The sequence below is a fragment of the Aythya ferina genome, assembly GCF_964211825.1.
Source record: "Aythya ferina genome assembly, chromosome: 4".
NCBI lineage: Eukaryota > Metazoa > Chordata > Aves > Anseriformes > Anatidae > Aythya > Aythya ferina.
Window position 1 is genome coordinate 62,491,831 of NC_140300.1, and position 23,937 is coordinate 62,515,767.

General features: G+C 40.5%; 1 protein-coding gene across 1 annotated transcript in view; it reads left to right on the top strand.

The window, feature by feature from the left end:
- The window catches only part of LOC311435652 (transmembrane protease serine 11E-like), a 45,309-nt gene extending 22,760 nt beyond the window's left edge, over window positions 1-22,549 (top strand). The window contains exons 7-13 of the mRNA XM_084516890.1: window positions 1,951-2,018; window positions 4,672-4,835; window positions 12,848-12,886; window positions 16,242-16,437; window positions 17,157-17,416; window positions 18,150-18,292; window positions 19,875-22,549. Coding sequence (XP_084373016.1) covers window positions 1,951-2,018; window positions 4,672-4,835; window positions 12,848-12,886; window positions 16,242-16,437; window positions 17,157-17,416; window positions 18,150-18,292; window positions 19,875-20,036 — 1,032 coding nt within the window. The 3' untranslated portion in view covers window positions 20,037-22,549. The remainder of the gene's footprint in view (window positions 1-1,950; window positions 2,019-4,671; window positions 4,836-12,847; window positions 12,887-16,241; window positions 16,438-17,156; window positions 17,417-18,149; window positions 18,293-19,874) is intronic.
- Window positions 22,550-23,937: the final 1,388 nt, after the last annotated feature.

The window sequence follows — 23,937 nt, forward strand, 5'->3', positions numbered from 1 at the left end:
GATCCACATTTCTGTTACAGAAATGCAAATGGCAAGTGTAGCAAAAACACTTGCATTCTCAGAGATGAGAGAATACAGATGGATTGAAAATATTATCACCAGGAGGAGATACAGGTTTCAGACAGGTCACATTAACTTCACCCTCCCTTGCAAGAGGTTGCAAATTCTTACCTAAGTGTAAAATCAGCCTGCTTTTGCTTTTCTCTTTTGCAATGTAGAGGCTTGACACATACAGCAGCACAGCTCAAAGCTCTCTCTCGTTTGCATGGTGCTTTGTGCTCTGCAAAATTTCTGCCCCAAAGATCTTAAAATCTTTGGAGGCAGTGTAGCTGAAGATAACACGTGCCACAAAGCTAGCAGCACGTCCTGCTAACACAGTCATCAGTGAAGCATCTGAAATTGTTACAGGAAGTACAAGCAAATAATATGACATATATTAAAAAAAAAAAAAAAAAATCCTCATTTTGTCTGAGGACGAACACTTCCAATATCCAAAGTGTGGAGAGGGGGCGAGGGAAACAGGCTTCAGAATTGCAGGCAACACAAAGCTGTTCTGAATTTCTAAATGTATGCCTGTTCTTAATTTCTAAATGCATGTATGCAATGCATTTTGCATATGCAGTAGCTTGTTGCACTTGATATCTGTCCACTGTATCTTTTTCCATAGACTTTTCTCTGGTTTTCTGAATTCCTAAGTAATTCCAGATAACTGTTAGTAACAGCAAGGCATCATCCCAGTGTGTGACCAAGAATGTTTTTGTTGCCCCTCGTGTATGCTTTTCACCTTAAAATCACTCAAAATAAGGCAGTTTCAATCTTGAAATTATTCTATACATAGCAATGTCAGGCTTTGTGTTACAGAAGCCGAGGTTGAAAAGAGGAGATTTGTGAGAATCACACCAGATTTCTTGTTTCTGAATCTGAAATACATTACCAGAACTTTGATTATTTTTTTCTATTCTTTTTTTTTTTTTTTTAAGGGCTGAAAATGTGAAGGCTTGGTTCTGAATCAAACAGCCTTTATGTGCTAAAAAAAAAATGTAAACAACCAAACCAAAACAAAAAACTTACATGATTTTGTAAAGCATTTCTACTTTATTCATTTATTTATTTATTTTTCCTGTAACACGTTCGATGTTTACAGGGTGTATGCATTTGATTTCCTGGGTCTTGCTGGTACAAGGAACTGCATAACTCACTTGTGACTTTGCTGTTTCTCAATACCTCAGTGATCCCAAACTATTCCTGGCAGAATTTCTTGCCCTGTTATATCACACTGCATTGTCTCAGACTGGTCACGCAATCCTGAGACAACATTCAGCCTTAAGCAGGATGTGGTTAAGCAGATACCAGCCAAGATGTCATTTGGGCATTGATTCCTAATACTCAAAAGTTATAAAACAAGTCCAAGGCTTCCTATTTCAGGTGAGAATAGCATGTGGCAGATAGCAAGGGTGTCTGGGGGAGGGCTGTAGTTTGAGATCACTGATATCCTTAGTCCTATAGAAATTTAAAGCAAAGATAAATGTTCTATCAAAAAAGGCTACAAGAGAGGTTCAGTGCAGCGCACAGCATGCTGTATCCTTTCTGTAAGCCTTTTTGAGAAGGATGTGCTTGGGGAGGTTGCTGCAGCATGTTTCCGGATGTTTATAAACATCCCTAATTATGCCTAGCAGTGGATAGGAGGGTAGTCTAGTGGAACGCCGATGTAGCCATAGGATATTGAGAAAAACAAGCTAGCTTTTTGTGATGTGCCTCAGCTAAAATGGGGAATAGCAGAGCAAAGTCTGTGACAAATCTTATGTAGAGGTTGGGCTGGATTATGTTTCTGAGGCTCTGTAATCTGTGATTTTGTAACTGAATACATTTTTTCCAAATTCTTGTTCCAGCAGTGCATCTCTCTCCCCTGTTTTTTTGTTGTTAATTTCTATTTTTCTTTTTTTTCAACAGATGGACAAGACATTTCACAATTCCATTTTAAGGAAAAAATACGTCCGTTCACGCTTAGTCAGAGTGAGGTATGTGAGATTGTTTAAAAAAAAGAAAAGGCATACAATTGAGATGTTATGAAATGCTCACCAGGCACCAGGTCCAGCTAGAGCTATTTTCTCTCTCTCTCTTTTTTTTTTTCTTTTTTTTTTTTTTTTTAAAGTTGAAAGTTTCAGTCTGCTCAGCCCTTCCTTGCAGGAGCTGCTTCTTGTCACCTTGCTCTGAATCTGCCCCTGCTCTTTGAGTTCAAGGGGTGAGAACCATCACTGGGATTATGATATTGCAATTACTTTCTTGTTTTATTTTATTTTATTTGATCTCTATTTGCCAGTAGTATCTAGCTTTTGATAGGTGTTTTTGACTACTGTTGAGTACCGATAGTGACCTTTTCCATAGAAATCCCTATTGTAATACTAAGCTCTTTTTCCTGAGTGAGTGCACAGCACTCCATAAGTAAGCTTTGTGTCTTAATAATCACATATCAAAGATGCAAGACTAATGACAGCAGCCCCAAAGATCTTACTGCTGTGAATGTATCTCTCCTTGTTCTTCCATGGTTTGTGGAATCCGGGCTCCCACTCTATCCTGGCTTAACTCCCACTTAGGCAAATCATACAAGTTGTTATTTGAATGTAGCTTTAGGAATGTTTTAGATACTGACGTGTTGTAAGTGTAGACAAAGTGGTTTAAAGATCTGACAGTCAATCGGTAGGGAGAAGTAGTATCTTTCATAATGTCTTGTTCCCAAGAACAGACTGAGGTACCTGCTGTGAGGTCTGTTGTGCTGGATGCAAGACTTGTATGTGTTAAAACTCGTTTGTTTCTTCAAATATATCTTTTAGCCTAATAAGAGAGATTTCTTCCCACAAGCTTCATGGCTATTCAGGTGCTTAGAATGCAAGCTCTTCATAATCAGGGTCATTGTTGTGAATTTCTTTGGAAAGCACTGTGCGTATTTTTCGTTTAGCATAAGCAATACATTAGCAAGAATCCCCACTGCTTACTAAGAAAGCCAAAATATGTCTTGACTAGATGCCTTTGGCTCTGGACTTTCGTTATACAGTGAGTGATTCAAGGCAGTCTGTACTTACCTGAGGGCTTTGAGAGGTGTGGTGTGCTTGCAAGAGTTGATATGGTAATTCCAGCGTGGCACAGCACAGGAAGAGGAGTGGGGGGAGAGGTGAGGGAACACCTCAGAAATGCAAAGCAACACCCACAGTTGAATCAGATAATATCTGGAAAATAAATGGAGTGGCAGTCATGCTGAAATTGGCACTACGGGAAAAAACAGCCTGTTGGAAAGTTCACATATAGCTACTCGGTCTCAAGTACGATATCCCTGAGGCAAGGAATGTGTCTTTCTGCTCAGCTGTGAAGCACTTTTGCATATTACAGTGGGCTAATAACCGGCTAATAACCCATGGTCTTTTTGTTGCCCTTCACTGGCAATACAGGAATATCTGTTTTGTTTTGCTGCATGTTCTTTTCTACTATCAAAGGCTGATTACATGATGTGTGTATAAGCTACTTGCTTTCTATTTTTAATTGTTTTTCCTCTACATAAATACAACCGTCCAAGGTAGTGAGAAGTAACTGGAAGAGCTTCTCTTTCACTTTCCTATTTGAATGATGTTTAAGACAGAGCAACCCACTTTTAGCTCACTCTGCATGAAATGCGAAGTAACTGAGATTCTATCTCTTGTAGGTTGTGCCATTCTTGGCTCAGGTAGAAAGAAGCAGAGGAAAGAAGGTTCTTGGTACACATTCTTATCTTCCCCGAGTAATGACCGAGGATAAAACAAGCCATCTGCATGCGTAGAGCAAGATTTAATATGCGAGATTAGACACTTCAGTGTTTGTAGTCTAGCACTCCATCTCTTGCAATGTCTGGTGCTCTGTCTAAGGAGAAATAAGCATTACTTTTGGATGAATTCAGTCCTTTGTATATTCCTGTCCTTTCTTCTGATCACATGTGGGATTTACAGCAACCGCTGTGGAACTGTGTGTCCCAGCATAACTGCAGCTCGTACTTTCCCATGAGATGTAAAAGGCTCCTTTTTTATTCATCTTTTGGACTGTGATAAGTAGACTGTGGGAGATGCTGCCGAGTGTCATTCAATGTTGGCATGATGTGAGGTTATCAATCACATTTTCTCCCAGGAATGTCCAAGCAGACACTCACATTTCTCATGAGGCTGTGGTGGTGAGAATTAAGTTGAATAGTCTCTGGCCTTTCCTCAAATACCTTTCTGAATGGCAATTTAAGATTTTTCTTCTGTGCATGTACAGGACCCTGGAAAGGTCTGTCCAGATACAATTAACCATCTGCCTTATGTTTCTGAAGTACAGCATATCCAGCTTTTCATTGCGATCAAATCATTTAATTCCATCCTTGTCTTGCATCCCAAACATGTAATCAGTCACTGCTTTTTTTAGACTCCAGGATTATAACATTGGTCTGGCCACTTACAGAAAACATCATGCCTTGTCGTACCCTAAGGAACATTAGACAATTCAGCAGATGATTGGATTTCTTTTAGCAATTCATACTCTGAAAAATGTACAAAATGTTCAAGCATGTGTCTAATCTTTTGCTACATTGCTATTGCTAGAAGAGATAAAATGAAAACTAAGAAAGCCAAAATAGGCTGGAGGTAACCAGACTGTTTTGTTGGTTTGCAGTCCAGATGCTGATGGTGTGGTGGCAGAAGCTTTGCTCACATTCTGGTTCTCCTCCACGGATTGCAAAGAAGCACTGCGAGAAAGAGTTGAAAGGATCTTACGGAGGGGCCTGAGAAAATACACCGGACCCCTGCGAATAATTGTCAGGTCTTCTACTGTCTCAAGTAAGTATATTGCATCTCTCTTAAATCTAGTTCTTGTGCTCTTCTCATTGATGGGACTTGTTTTTCCCTTATGATGATGGCTATTACTGAGATTGAGTCTTTCCTGATGTTAAGTAGGAACAAAATCAATGGCACTGTATAGAGCTCACCTAAGTCTTTTAAATAAAGATTGACAGGAGCAGATGCTTTGTGGCCTCTCCGTACAATTTTGCTCTTCCTCCAGACTGCAATATCAACCTCACGCTCCTGTCAGGGTAAAGAGTAGGAGCCTCACCACAGTGCTTCAGTACACACCAATGCAAACAAACGTGCTCCTTAGGTCTTTCAATCTTTGAGAAGCCTGAAATTGCAGAAACTATGCACGGGGAAACTTTGTGGGGAAACAGTATGGGCATTGGGAAAAAATAATTTTTGGTGGGGGGATCACAATTCCTTGCAGACCGCTTAAGCCAGCAAAGACACAGAGAGACCAGACAGCTGTGTTGAATGAACAAGAATCGTAGGTCAAATGCTATGCTGGATGGATCCAGGCTTCTTCCCACTCAGAAATGATCAGGAGCAACCCCTTGTTCTACCTCTTGGTGCTTGAAATGGGCAAGATGCAGCAGTGCAGGGAAACTCAAATATGAGCTGTCAAACGACCTTTGTTTCTTAATGGCCCAACCAGCCAAACCATCCCACCGTTGGGGTGGCTTGGGATGATGGGTAGCATCCCTCTGGGCAAAGAAGCACTACTTTTCTGTTTCCTTCCAGATAGAAATAGTGTGTGACCATCAACCAAAGAGACTGAAAGACTTGTGTTTTGGTTTCAGTAGTAGTGTTTTGTTTTGTTTTTTTAATGCTGGTCAGGTCATGGCTTAATGAATCTTAATTTGATGCCTTGGTTAAAGGACAAAACTGGAAGAAGTACAAAAGTGCTTGTTAAGAATAACTGTGATCTCATCAAGTTATCTGGTTAGTTGTTTATATTCAGTCTGGTAAATGAGAGAAGCGCTTCAGAGCTGTTTTAGTTGACCTTGAACTGCACCAGGGCTGTTACAGTAATATTCTGTGATTCTATGATTAGTTGCTAGTTAAAAAATTAGCTGATACAAATGAATCACTATGTTTTTATTAAATATTTGGTTTCAGTAAAAGATGGCATCTCGGTGTTACTTTGATTAAGTTGTGTGATAAACTTCCTGTTGCTTTTCTTGGCTGTCCCAGGTTAACCATAAAACACTGACTCCATAGGTCTGCTACTCACTACAGGACTAGCATTGTGCAATTGTTACCCATGACACAAAGGAACATAAACACTATCTTGCCATTTCTAGGAGACAGCAACAAAATTTAGATCTTTCTTTGCTAATCCGATTTCAACAGCGCTGTGAGGTTTAGGCAAGCTCCAGTTGGCAGTGCCATTTAAGAAAATGAGGTTGACTCAGGCAGAGAGTACAGAATGGAGCACTCCTGCACTTTCTGAGGAAGAGAAGGTCTCAACTTACAAAGTTCATCCTTCTTCCCCACACCTGGTAGAAGAGACAACTTACAACAGGTCCTGGAAGTCCAGAGAGGGATCTAGGTTTTGCATTTCCAGTTTCTTTCTCCCTTCTAATATATCCTGTGCAGCACTAATACTTAAGCCAAGGAAAGTTGAGAAGCCCTAGGTTGTTCCATGCTCTGCAGAACCTTTCGAACATCTGCTTCATTGTAAGTTTGATATTTTTGCCAACTGGAATCCCAATTTATCTTGAGGCAATCCCGGAACTTTTTCATGATGGCTTCTAAAAAACCATTAACCTCTCCATTATAATCCCCTTATCAAAAGATTCTAATTTGGGGGGCAATAATATAGCTTACCTTAGGTGAGCACAGCTAACTAGTTGAACAAATCCAGGTCAGGCATTTATTTACATGGCATGCTAGGAGGGTCTGATAAGGCGAATGAGTAAGTCTTCCTCCCAGAATCTAATCATCTTGTTGTTCAACACCATGTCTCAACTTGCACTTCACTCAAAAGTGTTTGCTTTGGGGATCAGCTCCAACAAACTGCCTTCAAATTGGGTGCAACACTTGTGGTCCAGGGCAGAAGCACAGAAGTAAGTATTCTGCCAACATAGGATCTTGCTTTGCCCCTTCATTCCAGGGATTGGGAATAAAGAGCTTTGAGGAGATGGAATCCAAGCTGATGATATTTTATGAGTTCACTTTTCTTTTTTGGGGAGGTGAAAACCAAAGAAGGTGGATAGCAAAGATGTGGAAAAATAGCGTGTGCAAAAAAAAGGAAAAAAGGCAAAATAATACCGTCTTTATTTTGTATCATCACTAAACAGTTGATGTCCTTTACACAGAACTGCAAAAATACATTGTTATTGGGGTGTCTTCAGGTGTGTCGTTATTGTTGAAGTCCCTACTTTCTTGTTTAGCCATAGTTTACTTAGTCTCTTAGCCAAGAACAATGATAGTTCTAGACATCCACTATAGCTCTGATAAAAAATGGGAGGTGATGGAGATCTCTTTGTTTGTTTCCAGTTGGGTTTGTCCACCTAAATATTTTTCAGTGGAGAAACTAGCAAAGTCCTATCTTCTCCAAGACCAATGGAAAGGCTGGCAGAATAAGATGTCAAATCACAGTTGACTTAGAAACACCCAAGTTAGAACTTGCTTTTCCACTTGTATAGAAAGAAGGTGTCGCAGTTTGTCCTCTGTATAGTTCTGGCACCAAAGAGATCTACAAGGCTGATTTTTTTCTTCCTCAGGGTTTCCTGATTAGAAGTAGTCACCTCAGAGCCTGCACCTCTATTAGGCAAAGTGTAGAGCAGCTTGCCAGCCTATTTCCCCTTGCCAGGTAGGTTGGAAGTCTCTCAAAAGGTATTTTTGGGAATGTACTCTTGACGTCAGAAAGAAACTGGTTGCAAGATCACTGGCACTGTTCGTAGTGAGTAGGAAGTATTCCCATCTGTCTCACAGCCAGGGGTTTTGACCGTGAACAATGAGTCACGAATTGGTTTTGATCAACAAGTCAACTGTTATTATTTCTGTTTATCTGGCACCTGGTACTTGCCAAAGCTCCTTGCAAAGTACAGAACCTGGTGAGATGGATTCTCATTTCTTTATCAAGTCTTCTTTGGAAGACATGCAGATGAGTGTCTGACCTGGATTATTGAGGTACGTTTCATCAAGTTGTGGCTCAAAGAATGTCTGTGGCAGTCTGTGCTTATTTTTTTGTACTTGCCACTTGTACAAGCCACAGCAGCAGTCTGCGGTAGTAGAACAGGACATGTATCAACACATTGAGAAACACAGCGGGGATCCTACATTCCCCCACTTTGATGCCATTACCCTGGCACAAGGCGGCAGGTTTCAATATTTGCAAGTCTTGTTGTCTTCCCCAAAAGGCTTGGGGAATAAACCAGCTCTCTGTTCATGCTAGGCTTGTGTCTGATCCTGAACAGTAAGAGTTCCGGGGGCTTCCTGGCTCAATACAGCAGACTGAAAAACACACACACACAAATCCCACTATTTTCATTGATAGTGATGAAGTTGATGCTTGGTTTGGATGAATCTGCACTTACATATCACCATGCATGTGTCCTCACTGGACATCTGACAGCATACGGCATGTTATCCTCACACAGGAAGGATATTATTGAACTAAAGATTCGTTCATCCTTCAGAAGGGGATGATTATTACCAGTTTTGGAGCTACAAATTTCCATGAAAGACAGGGATTGTTGTCTTAATCAGGAAATGGAGAAGAGTTAAGTTGTGGTTGAAGGTGGAGATGAGGGGGAAGTCATGCATGCTAGGACAGGTCCCGTGGACATGAGTAGGGAGGGAAGGGCAGGGTGACAGGGACAATTAGAGGTACACAGCTTTTGTCTTGTCTCTACCGGGTTACTCTCCCCTACTGGAGGAATGAGAATTGCATCATCTCTACCTAAGCTGTGCCTACCTACCTTACCTATGTACCTACTTCCACAAGGGTGCTTAACCCTAGGGAGGTAATTCCTGCTGAGGGAATGGAGAGAATGTAGGAATATTAGTAGGAAGTTGTTTTGTGTGCACGATGTAACCACAGAGGAGTGAGACTTCCCTGATGAGCCCAAAGTGCTTGTGTGTTGCCATCTTTCAGGAGACTGCTGCGTTTCCTTTCAGGTACAGTTCTTGGAACAGGACTTAGCCTCTCACTCTGAAGGACTGCTCTAATTCCCATTTCACCCCAGTACCTGGGGCCTTCGCAGTCTTTAACGTAATTAAAGAGCATTAGGGAAGAGACACTATCCCTCTCTCTAACTGCACTATTGGACAAATACACTCTGTGGCACTCCTCTTGGCTGCCCAAGGTTGGTGAACTGCTGAAACTTGCCAGAGATCCTTTTTTGGCTACATGTACTACTGTTACCCCAAATAACATCAAAATAGGTGATCCCACTGTTTCTGATGCATCTGAGAATTCTGTAATTCCCTGTCTTTGAAGGACTTATGTTATCAAAGTGACAAGGGGCAGTAGAGGATGCTTCCTCTGATACATGGCACAAAGCTTTGCTTCAAATGCATGTCCAAGAAAATGGTATTAGTACTGAAGTGCTATTAGGACTGACTTTATTTATTTATTTATTTTTACATTTTAAATCCTTTTCTCCTCTCATTACCCCATTTAAGATAATCCCTACCATGTCTTCTCTGTGGAAGAAAACAATTTAAGTGATGAGCACTGACCATGCAGTTTGCCTTTGAAGCTAGTGGTTACGTTATGGCATATAGAAATCTGCAGTTGGAAGCTTTGAAAGAAAATAAAGCTGCTTGTGGAAATTAGCATCTGTGAAAAATTAGGTAATTGTCCTGGTAAAGCTGTATCAGGTTTTTTAAGCAGCTTTTTCACCTCTGATTTTGAAGGCCTCTCTGGCCCTTTCTAAACTGAAAATGCCTGGTATCCAGCAGTAATGCGTTTTCTTGCCTTAATTGAACTTCTTCAATGTAATGTCTGCTCCGTTTATGTCATTAAGGGGTTTTGACTGTTACTTTCCCTTTAATGTAAGCACTGGTTTCTGTAACTCAAGTGAAATAGGGCAGTGGACACACGATTAACCTTTCTGATGAAGTTAATTAGAGACAAGACAATGCAAGCATATTTTTCTGTAGGAATCTCTGAGTCCCTTGACGGGGAGGGGTCGCATTCACTCTGCAGTTAAGTACAAACCTGCCAACATTTAGATGGTTGCCAAATAGACATGCAGGCTTTGGGCACTGAACTCCTTCAGGAATCCTGGCCTTAACTGGCTATTGCATATAAACAATACCAAAATCAGGCAGCTCTCCTGCTTTTAGTTACTCTCCTTTTCTTTCCATTCTTGCTTAAACGTGTATATTCAGCAGGAAAAATAAGATATTAGCTAATATTAATCTCAAATAATAACTGTACCAAGTCACTATTCTCATTCATAGGAAATTGAAGCTGGTAATTTAGGTGCGTTCAAAGGTAATTTAGTTAACTGAGTAAACAAAATAACTGTTTTAACTGATCATCCAGCTGGAAAACAGGGGCCTCTTCTGAAGTGTGCTTTCCCGAAGCCATATTTCAATAGATTGCTGAGATTTTAATTTAACCATTAGTTTTCGCTTAAGTTGGGCAAGCTTTAATTTAATAGCAAGTTCCATTTTGCAGGTAGGTTTGCATATTCAAGTTTAACTTGTTCTTGTTTACAGTGGAAGCCTGAAGACTGTTTTCCTAAATGCAGCACAAACAACTATTTTTGCAGCCCTATGTGGTTGGGATGAGATATGACATTTTAATTGTTACTAATTGATGCTTTTTGTTGGTAGTGCAAACAACTAGGGCAACTAGTAAATGAGCAGGGCAGAGAAATTATCTCGTGCCTTACAAGTGATTGCTTCAAGGCAGGGCTTGCAGTATGTTGGTTGCCACAATGAACATCTGTGCTGTTGACCAGGTAAAAAATGTCAACGTTTTTTGATGGTAACAAATGAAAGCAAGCCCCAAGTGAGGTAAACCAGAAAGAAACCTGTTTTTTTTTTTTTGTTTTTGTTTGTTTGATTTCTCCCAGAACTATCGTGTAACCCAAAGTGTTCCCTGCTTTTGATGATACCTACTGTGGGTTCAGCTTATCTGAAAATCACATCAGCTCTGGTTTCCAAAGTTGTACATGTGCTATGAATTTGGTTTTGAGTCCTGTGTCCTTAATTTTGAGCCCTTAATTTCACCTGTCCTAATCCGCATGATGTGTTCCCAGGTCTGTTAACACCTGCTTTTTCCAGGTGGTTTTTTGTTGTTGTTTTCCCCCTTGTGGTGTTTTCTTTGATACCTCTGTTCTAGCTCACAGTATGGGATACACATACAGAAGATTTTTAGTTTTATTTCAGGTGCCTCATAAAAAAAGCCAATAGAGATATAGACAGGTGCCTTGCAGAACGGCTGTGTGATTCACAGCAAAACTCAGTGCAGCGAGAACATACCGATTGAATTGCTTCCGGCACTGTGCTGGAACCAGCTGGTTGCTTCTTTTGTCTCCTTGATTAGCTTTGCAACATAATGCAAGTATTAATAATTGACTGCAGGCTTTATAATTAGGCCTTATGAGGTAAATGTCTCTCCACCCAGAGAGGAGTTAAAAAATAAAAATAAAAATCATCAATACTGCACTCAAAGGCAAAAAGTGTGCTTTCATTGTTGGTTACCTTTGTTGGTTTCTTACCATTTTCCTGCTATACAATATTAGAATGACCCTAATTAGTATTCAATTAGCATTGAATGTAGTATGAATTTCCAGGAAAATATTGGATTTTTAGCATGGTTCAAATAAATAAATAGGGCCAGATTCTTTCCAAAGCGCTTTTTACCAGTATAACCACATAGGTGAAGCAGACAGTTCCTTAGCATGGCTCAGCTCCTGTTTCTTCATTACTTTTTAACTTACAGAAATTTGTAGCACTGCTGAATCCCCTTGCTGGGATCCCCTAGCTTTTCCTATTTGATATTATTACATTTTGATCTAAGGAATATTGGCAACGGACAGCAGTGTTATGCATGGAAATTCTCGGAGTACAACAAGCATTCCTGAAGCATGGAATTACCCGTACTGTAAGGTTTTCTCCATTCTCTGTCATAGCAGTTGAGAACATGCAAGTGAACGCTTTTACTGACAGGGGACCTCACAAGCTGCTGCTTGCCCACCAGTAAACCTTTATCATGAGAAGAGTTCCCGTTTATGGTGAATAAGACCGTCACTATATAAATTTTCAGTTATAATTCATCTCCTGTTCTAACAAAACAAAGCAGCAGTTGGATGCGTGTACATCAGCGCTAACACTGCCTTTCCTCTGTAACATTCCCTGCAGTCAAACTGTATGTACACTGCAGTTCTTTTTGCTTCCTTTTTATATCACAAGCTGCTTATTGTCTTGTTAGGAAATGATGGAGTATGTATCTAGTAATGGTGGATTGCAAACATGCAATTCACCCTGCATACCAGGAGTGTCAAGCCCACAAGCAAAACACAAGTTGCAAGAGCACGGTAGGCAACAAGTATGATCCAGAGCCCTTTGCATTCAAAAGAGACTCCTCCTGGCTTGGTGTGGCTTTGGATCGAAGCTAGATAACATTCTGTGTAGCTGCAAAGAGAAAATAAAAATCAAGTAGATAAGGACAGGGATCTGTTGAGGAAAGCTCCAGCCACAGACTGCGAAGTTGTGTATGCTGTACAAGAATTTCTGGACAATTTAAACATGGTATTAAGACTGTGATTATCCCCTGGATTGCTGGCAACTAGAGTGGTAGCTCCAGAGGATATTGGCTGGGCAGAGAACAGCAAACTGCACTGCAGAGAGGAATGCACTAGCCAGTGCAAGATCGTGACCATTTATGAATTGCACTGGCTTCTACAGCAGCCCCCATCTGCTCTGCCTCTCGTGATGCCCAGTACTCAAGCAGCCATAGGGTAGGATGGCCATGGAGGAGATAAACCTTGTCTGTGCTGTCCTGACCTTACACTGACTTTTTTTTGTTTCAGATGTGGAGAGGAAAACAGCAGAAGCAATCTTCAATGACAGTAAGTGAGGGCTTTTTAAGCCTGGGTAAACTCTATTATTTTAATTAGCGTTAAGAGTCTCTGAGCCCTTTTCCTGGCCCTTAAAAGCCTTTTCACTTCCTTCTGTCTAATGAACATGACCTTACACTTTGCACAGATGAGAAAATCCTGCTTAGATGAGAAATCCTGCTCAGCCACAGGGAAGTCGTTTGTCAGTGCCTACCAGGATGCTTTAAAACTGTCATTACTGGCTTGAAAGTCTTCAGTGTAAATAGGATGAAAATCCCCTTTAGAAAAAGCCTTACACACACTGCTGAGTTCCTTGGTCAGTTGTGTTTTTTGGTTTTATAGCAAGATTTTCCTCCTGTTAAAAGTAATAGCAATTAAGTGAGAAAAGAGCACATGATGAGAAAAGAAAAAATGCCCAACGTTGAGCAGCGAGGAGACCTTCAGGTTCTGCTGCTGTGTGCTGCAGAGCAGCATGCCCTGGTTGATACCTGCCTATGGCAAGCTCCATCCTCCAGCAGTGCTGGTGTGGAAGGTGCATCTTAAAGGTGAAGTCTGACATCTCTTTAAAAATGGATTAAAACATGTACTTAAATATCTAGTCAAGTCTAATCCTGCCTGCACAGGACTGTCGGTTCTTTCTGCATCTTGGAGCAACAACTGCAGGATCTGTTGCTTGTCCTTGATGCTGTAGCGTGACAATTCATCTCCACCTTGTCACCTGTTATTTTCTCATATATGCTCTAAGTGATGAGTTCTACACCTGGCTGTGTACCAGCATGCTTTTCAATTGACACTTTAAGGATGGCAGCCTGGCAGAGACCTGTATCTCACCCTGTGAATGCAAAGTGCCCCTGAAAGCTGGCAGGAATGGGCACATGTGGAAGAGTTTGGAATAGTGGCTTTCAGCATGCTCCTAGAAATTGGGAATTTTACATTTCTTTTGTGTATATCATAAGGAAGGAAGGACAATGAGGCAATGTGTAGAAGTTAAGTTGGTCTGTGATTATAATGAAAATATTGTGGGTTTGGGGATGACTAGTAGTGTAGAAAATGCTGTGGAAATAGACAATGCTCAGTCTTCTAAAGGTATTGTTGTAGGTGGTCTCAGTTGTAGGTAGTACGTAAGTTGAGATAGTCCGTTTTAGAGATGTTTGAGCTTTCAAGGAAGGAAGTCAGCTTGTCTGGAGACTTAATAGTCATTAAAAAAAAAAGAAATAAAAATCTTATAAATCACAGAATCACAGAATGGCCGAAGTGGGAAAGGACCTCTGAAGATCGCCTAGTGCAACCCCCCTGCCAAGCAGGATCACCCAGAGCACATTGTGCAGGGTGGCATCCAGGCAGGTTTTGAATATCTCCAGAGAAGGGGAGACTCCACGGCCTCTCTGGGCAGCCTGTCCCAGTGCTCTGTCACCCTCACAGTAAGGAAGTGCCCCCTCATATTCAGCCAGAACCTCCTGTGCTTCATCTTGTGCCTGTTGCCTCTCATCCTCTCGCTGGGCACAACTGAAAAGAGACCTGCTCCATCCTCTTGACACCCTCCCCTCAGGTATTTATAGATATTGGTGAGGTTTCCCCTCAGTCTTCTCTTCTCCAGGATAAACAGGCCCAGCTCTCTCAGCTTGTCCTCATACGACAGGTGCTCCAGGCCTCTAATTATCTTAGTAGCCCTCCTCTGGACTCACTCCAGTAGCTCCATGTCTCTCTGGTACCGGGGAGCCCAGAACTTGGACACAGCACTTCAGATGTGGCCTCACTAGGGCTGAGTAGAGGGGCAGGATCACCTCCGTCAGCCTGCTGACAACACTCTTCCCAGTGCACCTCAGGAATGGATTTCTTCCACCTCTAGAAAGGTTTGATCTCTTAGCAGGTAATGGAAGATTAAATAATACTGCTTTTTCAGTTTAAGTGCTGGTGTTCTGGGTCACTGAGAACTACTGTGTTTTTCTCTGTGTTTGGAACATTGACCGCTCAGGTGGTTGATTGAATTATACAGATCTAGGCCCTGAGGATTATCAATAGCTGTCAGGAGGTAAACATGCTAGTACAGACAGTCTTATCAGTTATAGTACAATCTTCCATTGTCCTTTCATGTAGAAAGTTTTGGACAAGTATCTGTATCTTAACATTTCACTGTTTTCCTTCATTGCAGTTACAAATTTCTGTACAGTGCAGACATTACACTGAGCATATCACCTTCTCAATATTGTGTGACCTTTTTTTTTTTTCTTTTCCAAATTTATGAACAGCTTTCAATCTGCTGAGTTATTGCTGCTGCTTTTCATTATGAGGTACTATTAACATCACCTTGTGCAGATCCTAGCAGGAAGGGGCAGAGGTTATGCTCTGCGTGGCTCCAGTGTTTCTCTTCTGAGGACTTCAAGGGGCCTGGGGCTTGCAGCTCTTCAGTGAGGTATTACAGATCTCCACTTTGTCCCCCTCTGGGTCACTGTCTGTGAGAGACAGGCAGTGCAATAGTTTGGATGGTATTGTCACTATGCAAATAATTCTTAGCTCTGTCTCTTTTCCAATGGATTGGGATAGTTCTGTCTGCCAACTTTCCTAATGTCTAGCTGAAATCGGGACCTGGTCTAGTGGGTCTTGTCGCAGGTAAGACAGATTTGATACTGGTTGAAGGGGAGACGACAGCTGAAGCAGCTCCCTCAATTGAGGAAGTTTCTAAAGCTACTGGAGAGCTTCAGCTACACCTGAATGTCTGTTTAGTGGCTGAAACCATGAGTATTTCCATTCCCTTCTGGGTTTGGAGGATAATACTTACCATGGATGCACACCGTGTTGGAGGTATCCATGCCTTTGTCACCTCTGGCTTGGATTGGCACAATGCTCTTTGCCTGAGCAGCTCCCAAGGTCCAGCTGCCATTTGTGCAATGCGCAGTTGCCTTATTCCAATCAACATCTTGCTGATGCAATCTGCATGCATGCTTGGTAAAAACCCGTGGCTTGGATCATTGCCATCTTAGATTTTGCCTTGTTTATGTTTTATCCTCGTGACAAATCACCTGGGACTGAGAGATGGCAATCCCTATATTTGGGAATTGTTCTGGCTGTATGGTGAAGGGTTGTGATTCCTGATTTGAGCTGTTCATGAAGCTAAACCTGAATGGTTGACCATCATGGCTTACCATAATAGTCAGTTGTTCATTCAGGCTTCCAACAGAATGGGTTGTGCATGAGGATCTCGGTTTTGGGGGGCTGGTAGAAGGTTTGTCTTCATGTTGATGTTACACCTTTAGAGAACATAGGTGGTGTGTGATTTTATGTACATTTTCCATAGTACCTGCAGCCTTTGGCAGGCATGTTTACTAAATGGAGGAATAACTAATGCGTTCTTTTTCCTTTCTGACAGTCTGTGGGTTACGGCAGAATAGATCAGTCAAGTCAATAGCGAAAGCATCATCGTTGCGAATAGTCGGCGGATTGTCTTCTGCAGAGACTGGGGATTGGCCATGGCAAGCTAGTTTGCAGTACAATAATATCCATCGCTGTGGTGCAACACTCATCAGCAATACGTGGCTCGTATCTGCAGCTCACTGCTTCAGAGAGTAAGTTCCTAGCTTAGAGAGAATCTGCAGCAGAATGTGCACCATTCGGATCAAGCTGGGGGGCTTTCCAGATTTCCAGCACACCCCTAACTACTCAGGGGAACAGTTTTCTGCCTTGGAAGGGAAACACATTTGTCACATTCAGGGAAAAAAAAACAAAAGTGAAGAAAAGGTAATGTGACTGAAATGATAGTGTTTTTTTCCTGTTACCTCGAATGTTTCTAAAGGTTTTCCTTGGTGTTATAATTAGGTTGCTGCAGCTTCAGGCTGCTACCAGAAGTTATAAAAAAACACATTCCTCCCTTTCCATTCAGCCATGCGCTCCCAACACTCTTTGTTTCAACTGTGGCAATTGTGAAGCTGCAGGGCATGTAAGATGAAACAGGTGCTTGAACGCATTACCATGCAAAAAGGGTAAAGGAGATGAGTTTTCTAGCAGGAGGGCTTTTGGGCCTGATTAAACCCTGCGGCCACACTCTGGCTAGATCAATGTCAAGGGGTCAGAGGGAGCAGGAGACTGTGGCTGAGGTGGAAATTGCTCTCTTCTAGAAACAGGTTAAAATGACATGGGGGACAGTGTTATGGGAAGTGACAGATGCCTTACGAATCTAGAAGGAAGCTTGCCTGAAGGGGTTATGAGAGAAAGGTGTTTGTCAAGTTTAAAGCCCCAAATACTTACATTCACAGCTAAGTATTTACAGCACTCTTACCTTTTTCAGCATGAGTCACCCTCACAAGTGGACTGCTACTTTTGGAGCTCTTTTGAAGCCACCAAGCTTGAAACGATCGATCAAGACTATTGTTATTCATGAAAAGTACCGCTACCCAGAGCATGATTATGACATTGCACTTGTGAAGCTCTCTAAACAAGTTGAGTTTACAAGTCACATACACCGTGTGTGTCTGCCTGAGCCATCTGAGACTTTTCCATACGATATTTATGCTGTCATCACAGGCTGGGGAGCACTTACCAATGACGGTGAGTCCACCGGGTAACCCATGTGTTGCACAAACCATGGTGCTGATCTGCTACTGAATTAGTATCACTTGTGTAGCCTGTATGTTGTATGGCAGCAAGCCTAGTTTTTGTCTAGAAGCAAATATTTCTCGAATTTGTGAGCAGCAGTTTCTTGCTCTAAAATTAGACTGGATGAAGACAGAGCTACAATCCACTTAAGCAGAATATAGCAGAAATGACCTCCTTTTCCAGGCTTTCTATTTCATATTGTAAATTCTTAAGACAGGTAGTCTAGCCATGTATGTGTTTATATAATGCCTGAGCAAATATTCTTCCAGGTTTAGCCAGAAGCAGATAACTCTGTAGGCTTTCAAGAAAATGTGCAGTGAGCTGCGTGTAGTGACTTGCCCAACCTCATGCTCTTATCAGGCCAAGTTGTGAGTACCTTTAGCAATGGAACCAAGCTGTCTTGATTTCATATCATCTACCCAAATTGCTAGGTAATTTGCATTCCATGGTATTACATGGAACATCTGTAAAATACAGCGTTGTACTTTGGGTACTATATACCATGCAATCATTAATTCTGTCTTAATAGTACAGTTTCTAAGTGAAATTGAGCATGTACACTTTGAGGAAAGGTACATAAAGGTACAAGCAGTACCTCTGTGTTAAACAAAATTAAGCTGGTCCTCCACAAGGTAACATTATTTATCAACACAATTGCATTTACTCAAACTATTCATTCCCTCAGGTCCAACTCCTAATGCTCTTCAGGAAGCAACAGTGAAACTTATTGACTCGAATACTTGCAACAAAAAGGAAGTGTATGACGGAGACATAACACCCAGAATGTTGTGTGCAGGATACTTGGAAGGAGGAGTAGATGCTTGCCAGGTAACCATAACTGAAAATTTGCAAGGAAAACTGTTTTAATGTTGATTACAGTATTTGGATGATCAAACTTTAACTGATAGTTTATTAGTCCTTAAAATGGGCTCTGTTCAAACAAGAATTAATATGTAAAATGAAATAGCATTTATTACATGTTACTTAGCAAATAAATCTATACTAAGCTAAAGTTGTATAATACTCAGAATGTAAATCTTTCATGGCACAAAGTGGAATTTCCATTCTGTAACTCAAAATAGCTGCTAGGAACCCATTTGCTTTTCATAATATTTTCTGTGAAATCTAATAATTTGTTTTCAAAAATACCACCTGGATACACCATATTGATGTTTTATTCCTCATTCATTGCTACTGTTCCACACCAGCCCCTTGTTTAATAGACAGCAAACCCCTACATTTTCCTTTATACTAGAGGATTAATTATACTACATATTATATTTAATATGTGTGCCTTGATTTCAGCAAATTGTTCTGCAGGAGTTGACTATGGCAACTAATTAAAAGCCATGTGCAAAAATGCACAATTGAACATTGAAATTAAATGACAGGATCATTTTATAACAGATCTGTTACAGTCTTTGGTAACAGACCTTGATCAGCACAAGGAAAACTGTGAAACAAAGATAAGGAAGCTAGGCATAAACTGAATAGTAGGGACACATGTATGATGCAGAGTTGCAAACATTGCAAAGCAATGGTTATGTTCAAGCAAAAACATTTCCATAAGAATAACTTTTAATAAGGCAATTTCTATTCATGTTACTTATAAAGAATATATTTGTAAGTGCTGGTTCAAAACAGGACTCCAGAATCGCAGTCCTACAGATTTAAGCAAAACTCCTTGCAGGATAAGTCCTAGAGACCTAATTCCTCTGTTCCTGTCCTGCTCAGCATTGAAGAAACTTGAACAGAAGGATCCAACTGCTGTGTATTTCAGTTACGTCTTTTGATGGGTGATGGGGAATTTGTTCTGTTCTGTGAGGATTGCCTTTGACACTGCAAGGTTTCAAGCCTAACAGTTATCACTGCGTCATACTATCAACAGTATCTGAATTCAGCCTTTGAGAGCGACTAAAGTCTTAAGGAGATATTATCTAGTTAGAAGACCGATTTCCTGAAGAAATTCTTTTTGAAATGTTATTGCTGCAAGTGACTGAAAGAATTTGCTGAAGGGATAGTGGTTACTGGAGAAAAAAACAAAACAAAACACAACTCTTAGAATGTTGTATATGTTTGTGTTTCCCTACTTTGTACGAGGAGGAAGACAAGCCAGTGTGAGGAATGTTTCAAAAAACAGAAGAGAAGGGATTTTTTGTTTGTTTGTTTGTTCGTTCATTTTTAATTAAAGGATATTGTACACAGGTCAGGAGACTCCATGGCAAACAGGCAAAAGTCAGTGAATTCTGACTCAGATTTCATAAGCAGATTGGATTCTGCACAAATGGCAGCTCTTGAAATACTACTTGCTTTTCTCTCTTATTGGATGCTCCCTCTTATCTATGGAGAGAAATATATTTTCCCTCCTGATAAATTAAATCTCTTATTTTTTTTCCTCCTCTTTCTCCAGGGGGACTCTGGGGGACCACTGGTTACTCCCGATTCTAGACTGATGTGGTACCTCGTGGGAATAGTGAGCTGGGGAGACGAATGTGCCAAACCAAATAAACCTGGAGTTTACACACGAGTGACTTATTTCCGTGACTGGATTACCTCAAAAACTGGCATCTAATTCCAAAACCAAAAATGGATTTAACTACATAGGTTACACGTAACGCATACTTGTCTGTAATTGTGAAAAGTTATTTTTTTTAGTATATACATTCCTATGTAGTTTTGGTCAAAGCAAACTTTGCCCGCAGCAAGCACTATCTTTTCTGTCAGAGATCCTAAGCCCTTGTGAATTTATACTAAGCATATGAGATTGCTGTCCTCATCTTTGAGCTTTGAAGCATTCTCACTTAAAAATTATCAACTGTTGTCATTAAACTAATATTTAAAAGCTAGCTATTTACCTCCTTTATAAACACAAACAGTTTCCGGGGAAAAAAAACAAAACAAAACCTTCAACCACAGCTGAGGTCTGAAGATGTCCACACTCTAAGCATAGAGGAAGCTGAAGCAAATGTTGTCACAGCTGACTTTCGAGGAAAGTGAACTCTTTATTCATATTAGAGAGCATCATCTGCGCCAACTGTATCCAAGACCCTGGATATTCACCCTGCTTGGTGGTCTTGGTGGCTAAAAGGGGATCAGCCAGGAATGAGAACAGGTCCTAGTTAAGGAAGAGGAGGACTTCTGTGTTTGCAGTAAGTTGGAAGAGCAAAGACAAAAGCTTCATGTTCTTGTTTTTAAGCACATTTTTTAACAGGTGAAAAAAAAGAAAAAGGAGGATTTTATGAAGTTCAAATTACAGTACTTCTACGATAGCATTTTCAAGTGTCACAATATCCCTGTACAGTATCTGTGCAATGCCCTTCTAAACAGTCTGTTCAACTTGCAGTGTCCTTATTATACAGAAATGCTAGCTTTACCAACATTTGTTTGTAACATGTCTCCATGAACAACCTCACTGGAAGAAAACCCAGCGTTTAAATTCATGCTAAAGGAAAGAATTATTCACCACAAACTGGGAACTACCTTTTACTTCAAGTCAAGAAATTGTGTGCTTTTCCAAGGGCATGCCAGCCAACAGAAGCCATCTCACTGCAAAGCAAGTAAACAGTGATAAACTCTCATGCTTCACTGATGGATTCATTTCTGCCATGAATAAATATGATTGTGTTTTATGAGGCCATTTCTTACTAAAGAACAGTCCAGATGAGAACTTCAGAGTAAATGCTATCCTTATACACGGATTAAGCACTTTTCCTACCTCTGTGCATGACATCTAGTATATTGCTGGTGGAAGGGGGATCAGTGACGTGACTGTTGCTATCCCCTACAGCCCAGGCCTTCAATATGAGGAACCGAAGTGACAATCTAATACCATCTCCTTCTGTCTTTGAATGGCCACCAGACTGCTTAGGCTATGAATGCAGGACTCACAGGAGTCAGTACGAGACGTGAAAGAATCTGCAAACCCCACAGCTGAACTTAAAACAGAAAATCTCTCTGAAGCATCTTGACTCCCCTTCGACTCAGGATTTGGTCTCTCAGCTCTTTTCCTGTGCATGATCAGAATCCATGGGAATAGGATGCTTGGCATTTCCTGAAAAGTCAGACCCTGAATGAAAAGTCTACACACAGATGGAAAAACCTACATTGAGGCCTCAGGGTGGTGTAGGGGGAAGCGATTGTCTTATTTTTTTAGCTCTTTACAAACTTTTTTCATATCTTTTGAATTTTGGCTTTAAAAAAAAAAAAAAAAAAAAAGATACCTTGTCTTAGAAATAATTGAAGGCTTTAGTTTAGTTTTTGCCTTTGAAGTAATAGTATGTCTATTCTGATATTCCATGTCCATTTAAAAATTAAAAGGATCTTGGGACAGTTAGGAGGATAGTCAGGTGCAGCAAATCTGTTTTCTTAATTTATTGGTGAAGTTTGTAATTTATGCACTTTTGAGTTGCTGCTATTTTTAAAGTAAGAATTTACTCTGGGCTAGGTTATTACAAAATAGAGACTGTACAGAGTTTTGGATTAGGTCACCTGGAAACACAGTTTTCTTCTAGTATTCAGGTTCCACTTTTTATTAAAGGTATCATTTGGTAAGAAAAGAAATACACCTATTTTTTGTTTTGCCGCTTACTGCTTTGAAGGTGAATGCCTTGCTTATAATCAACTGATGAGTTGCAATTGAAAGCAAGCAGTAGTTCACATTCAGATAGAGCTAATGTTTTGTTTTGCACTTAAATCTATCTTTTTGCCCAGCAAATGGAGAGGCAACAACACGGGGGCAAGGCTCAGATTATCTGTAATCCCTATAAACTGGTTCCTACCTCACACTGAAAGTGACACACATAAGATACCTTTAAGAGGAGAAAAGCAGCCTTTATTTCAGATTTTATAGTGAGAGGCCAAAAGGCAAGAAGCGTGTGGGAGAATGTCTACTTTACTCAGGGAGTCCTGAGCCAGCCAGATGCACTTTTCTTCACAAACTTTTAGCAAACTGTCTGGCCTGGGTTTGTCTTATATTCCATGTCAGTGTTTTATTTATGAAGACTCTGTTTTCTGCAGTAGATAAAAAAGAATATTGTGTGATTAAGGAAAAGGATTTTTAAAAACCTTTTATTATTGTTAAGATTTAGCAAGGATTTAAATGATATAAAGGTAATATATTTCATAACATTAAATGTATTTTAAAAAATTGCTCTTTCTTTGTCTTTTTTTGTTTGTTTATTTAATAATAGCCAAGGTAAAAATGTGTATTTGATTCAAAATAGACTTATATTTAGTTTGGTATAAAACTATACTAAAACTCCATCTCTTTTTCTTCATTCCCAAACCTAGGAATTTTGTTTTTAACAGTGGTGGGATCTTTACAGACATTTCTGCAGTGACAAAAGTGAGACATCTACTTTTCTAAAGATACTGTAAGGTGAATTTCAATATGGCTAGTGCTATGTAAATTTGAAAATGAACCTGAACCTTCTTCCTGTAATCAACCACCTCGCTTGTTGCCTTGCAAAACCTTGTCCTAACATGGCATTCCTGGCACTCCACCGTAGGAACTTCTATGCAGCTGATGTACCAATTCTCCTGAGATTACCCAGACAGATTTACGGCTTCCAGAAACATTTTCCAAACTCCAGGTTATTCAAATCAGGTTGGTTGAGGCTTGCCCAATACTAACTTGCAACCTGGAGCACAAATAGGAAGCAAGTAAGAACCTGATTTCACAAGGCCTAACCACATGAGGAGGTCTGGCTGAATGACATCAAGCAGTCACTGGGATTTCTTATGTAAGTAAAACTTGAAGAAACTCCAATTTCATATCTACTGCTCCTGTTAACAAATTAGAAGAGCTGAGAGCCAAAAGATATTACGTATGCCAATTAATACTTATCTGGCAACTTGCAGCCTGTGTTGGAGATGCATGTGCATGGAGAAACTGGCTCTTGCTTTTGAAAATGTTTTCATGCATGTCAACCTGGAATCAGCTTAGGTAATTAGTACTTTTGTTTATCTGGATCAGGATTATAAGAACATCGTTAATGTGGTTTCTAGGAAGGTGTCACTTACTAGAGCAGCCTTAAGTGAGAAAATCCTTCAGCCCACCCCACTGGGGAAGATGGAGGTCTTTTAAACATGCTAGCAAAGCCTTCCTATGCTGCATGTCATGGAAAAAAGAGGATATTAAAGCCTTACCAGGCAGCATTTCACTGCTTTAAGAGCCCAGGGCAAGCCATAGCCTGTGGCAGGATATTTGGAAACCCATCAAAGGAACACTGCTGATGTGGATTTATGGTCATTTCTGCACAGGCTTGTGTGTTAAACTGAACTGTGTTGGCTATAACGCTGTCAAATAATATGTTTTTAGGGAGAAAACAACATGAAGGTTTGTCAGCTACTTTACTAAATAAATAAAGAAGCAAACGCATCCCCCAAATCACCATTATGGAGTCCTCGTTAAGAGTGTGAAATCATTCCTGGAAATCAAAAAATTGAGACTTAAATGTGTTAATGGTTGGGAT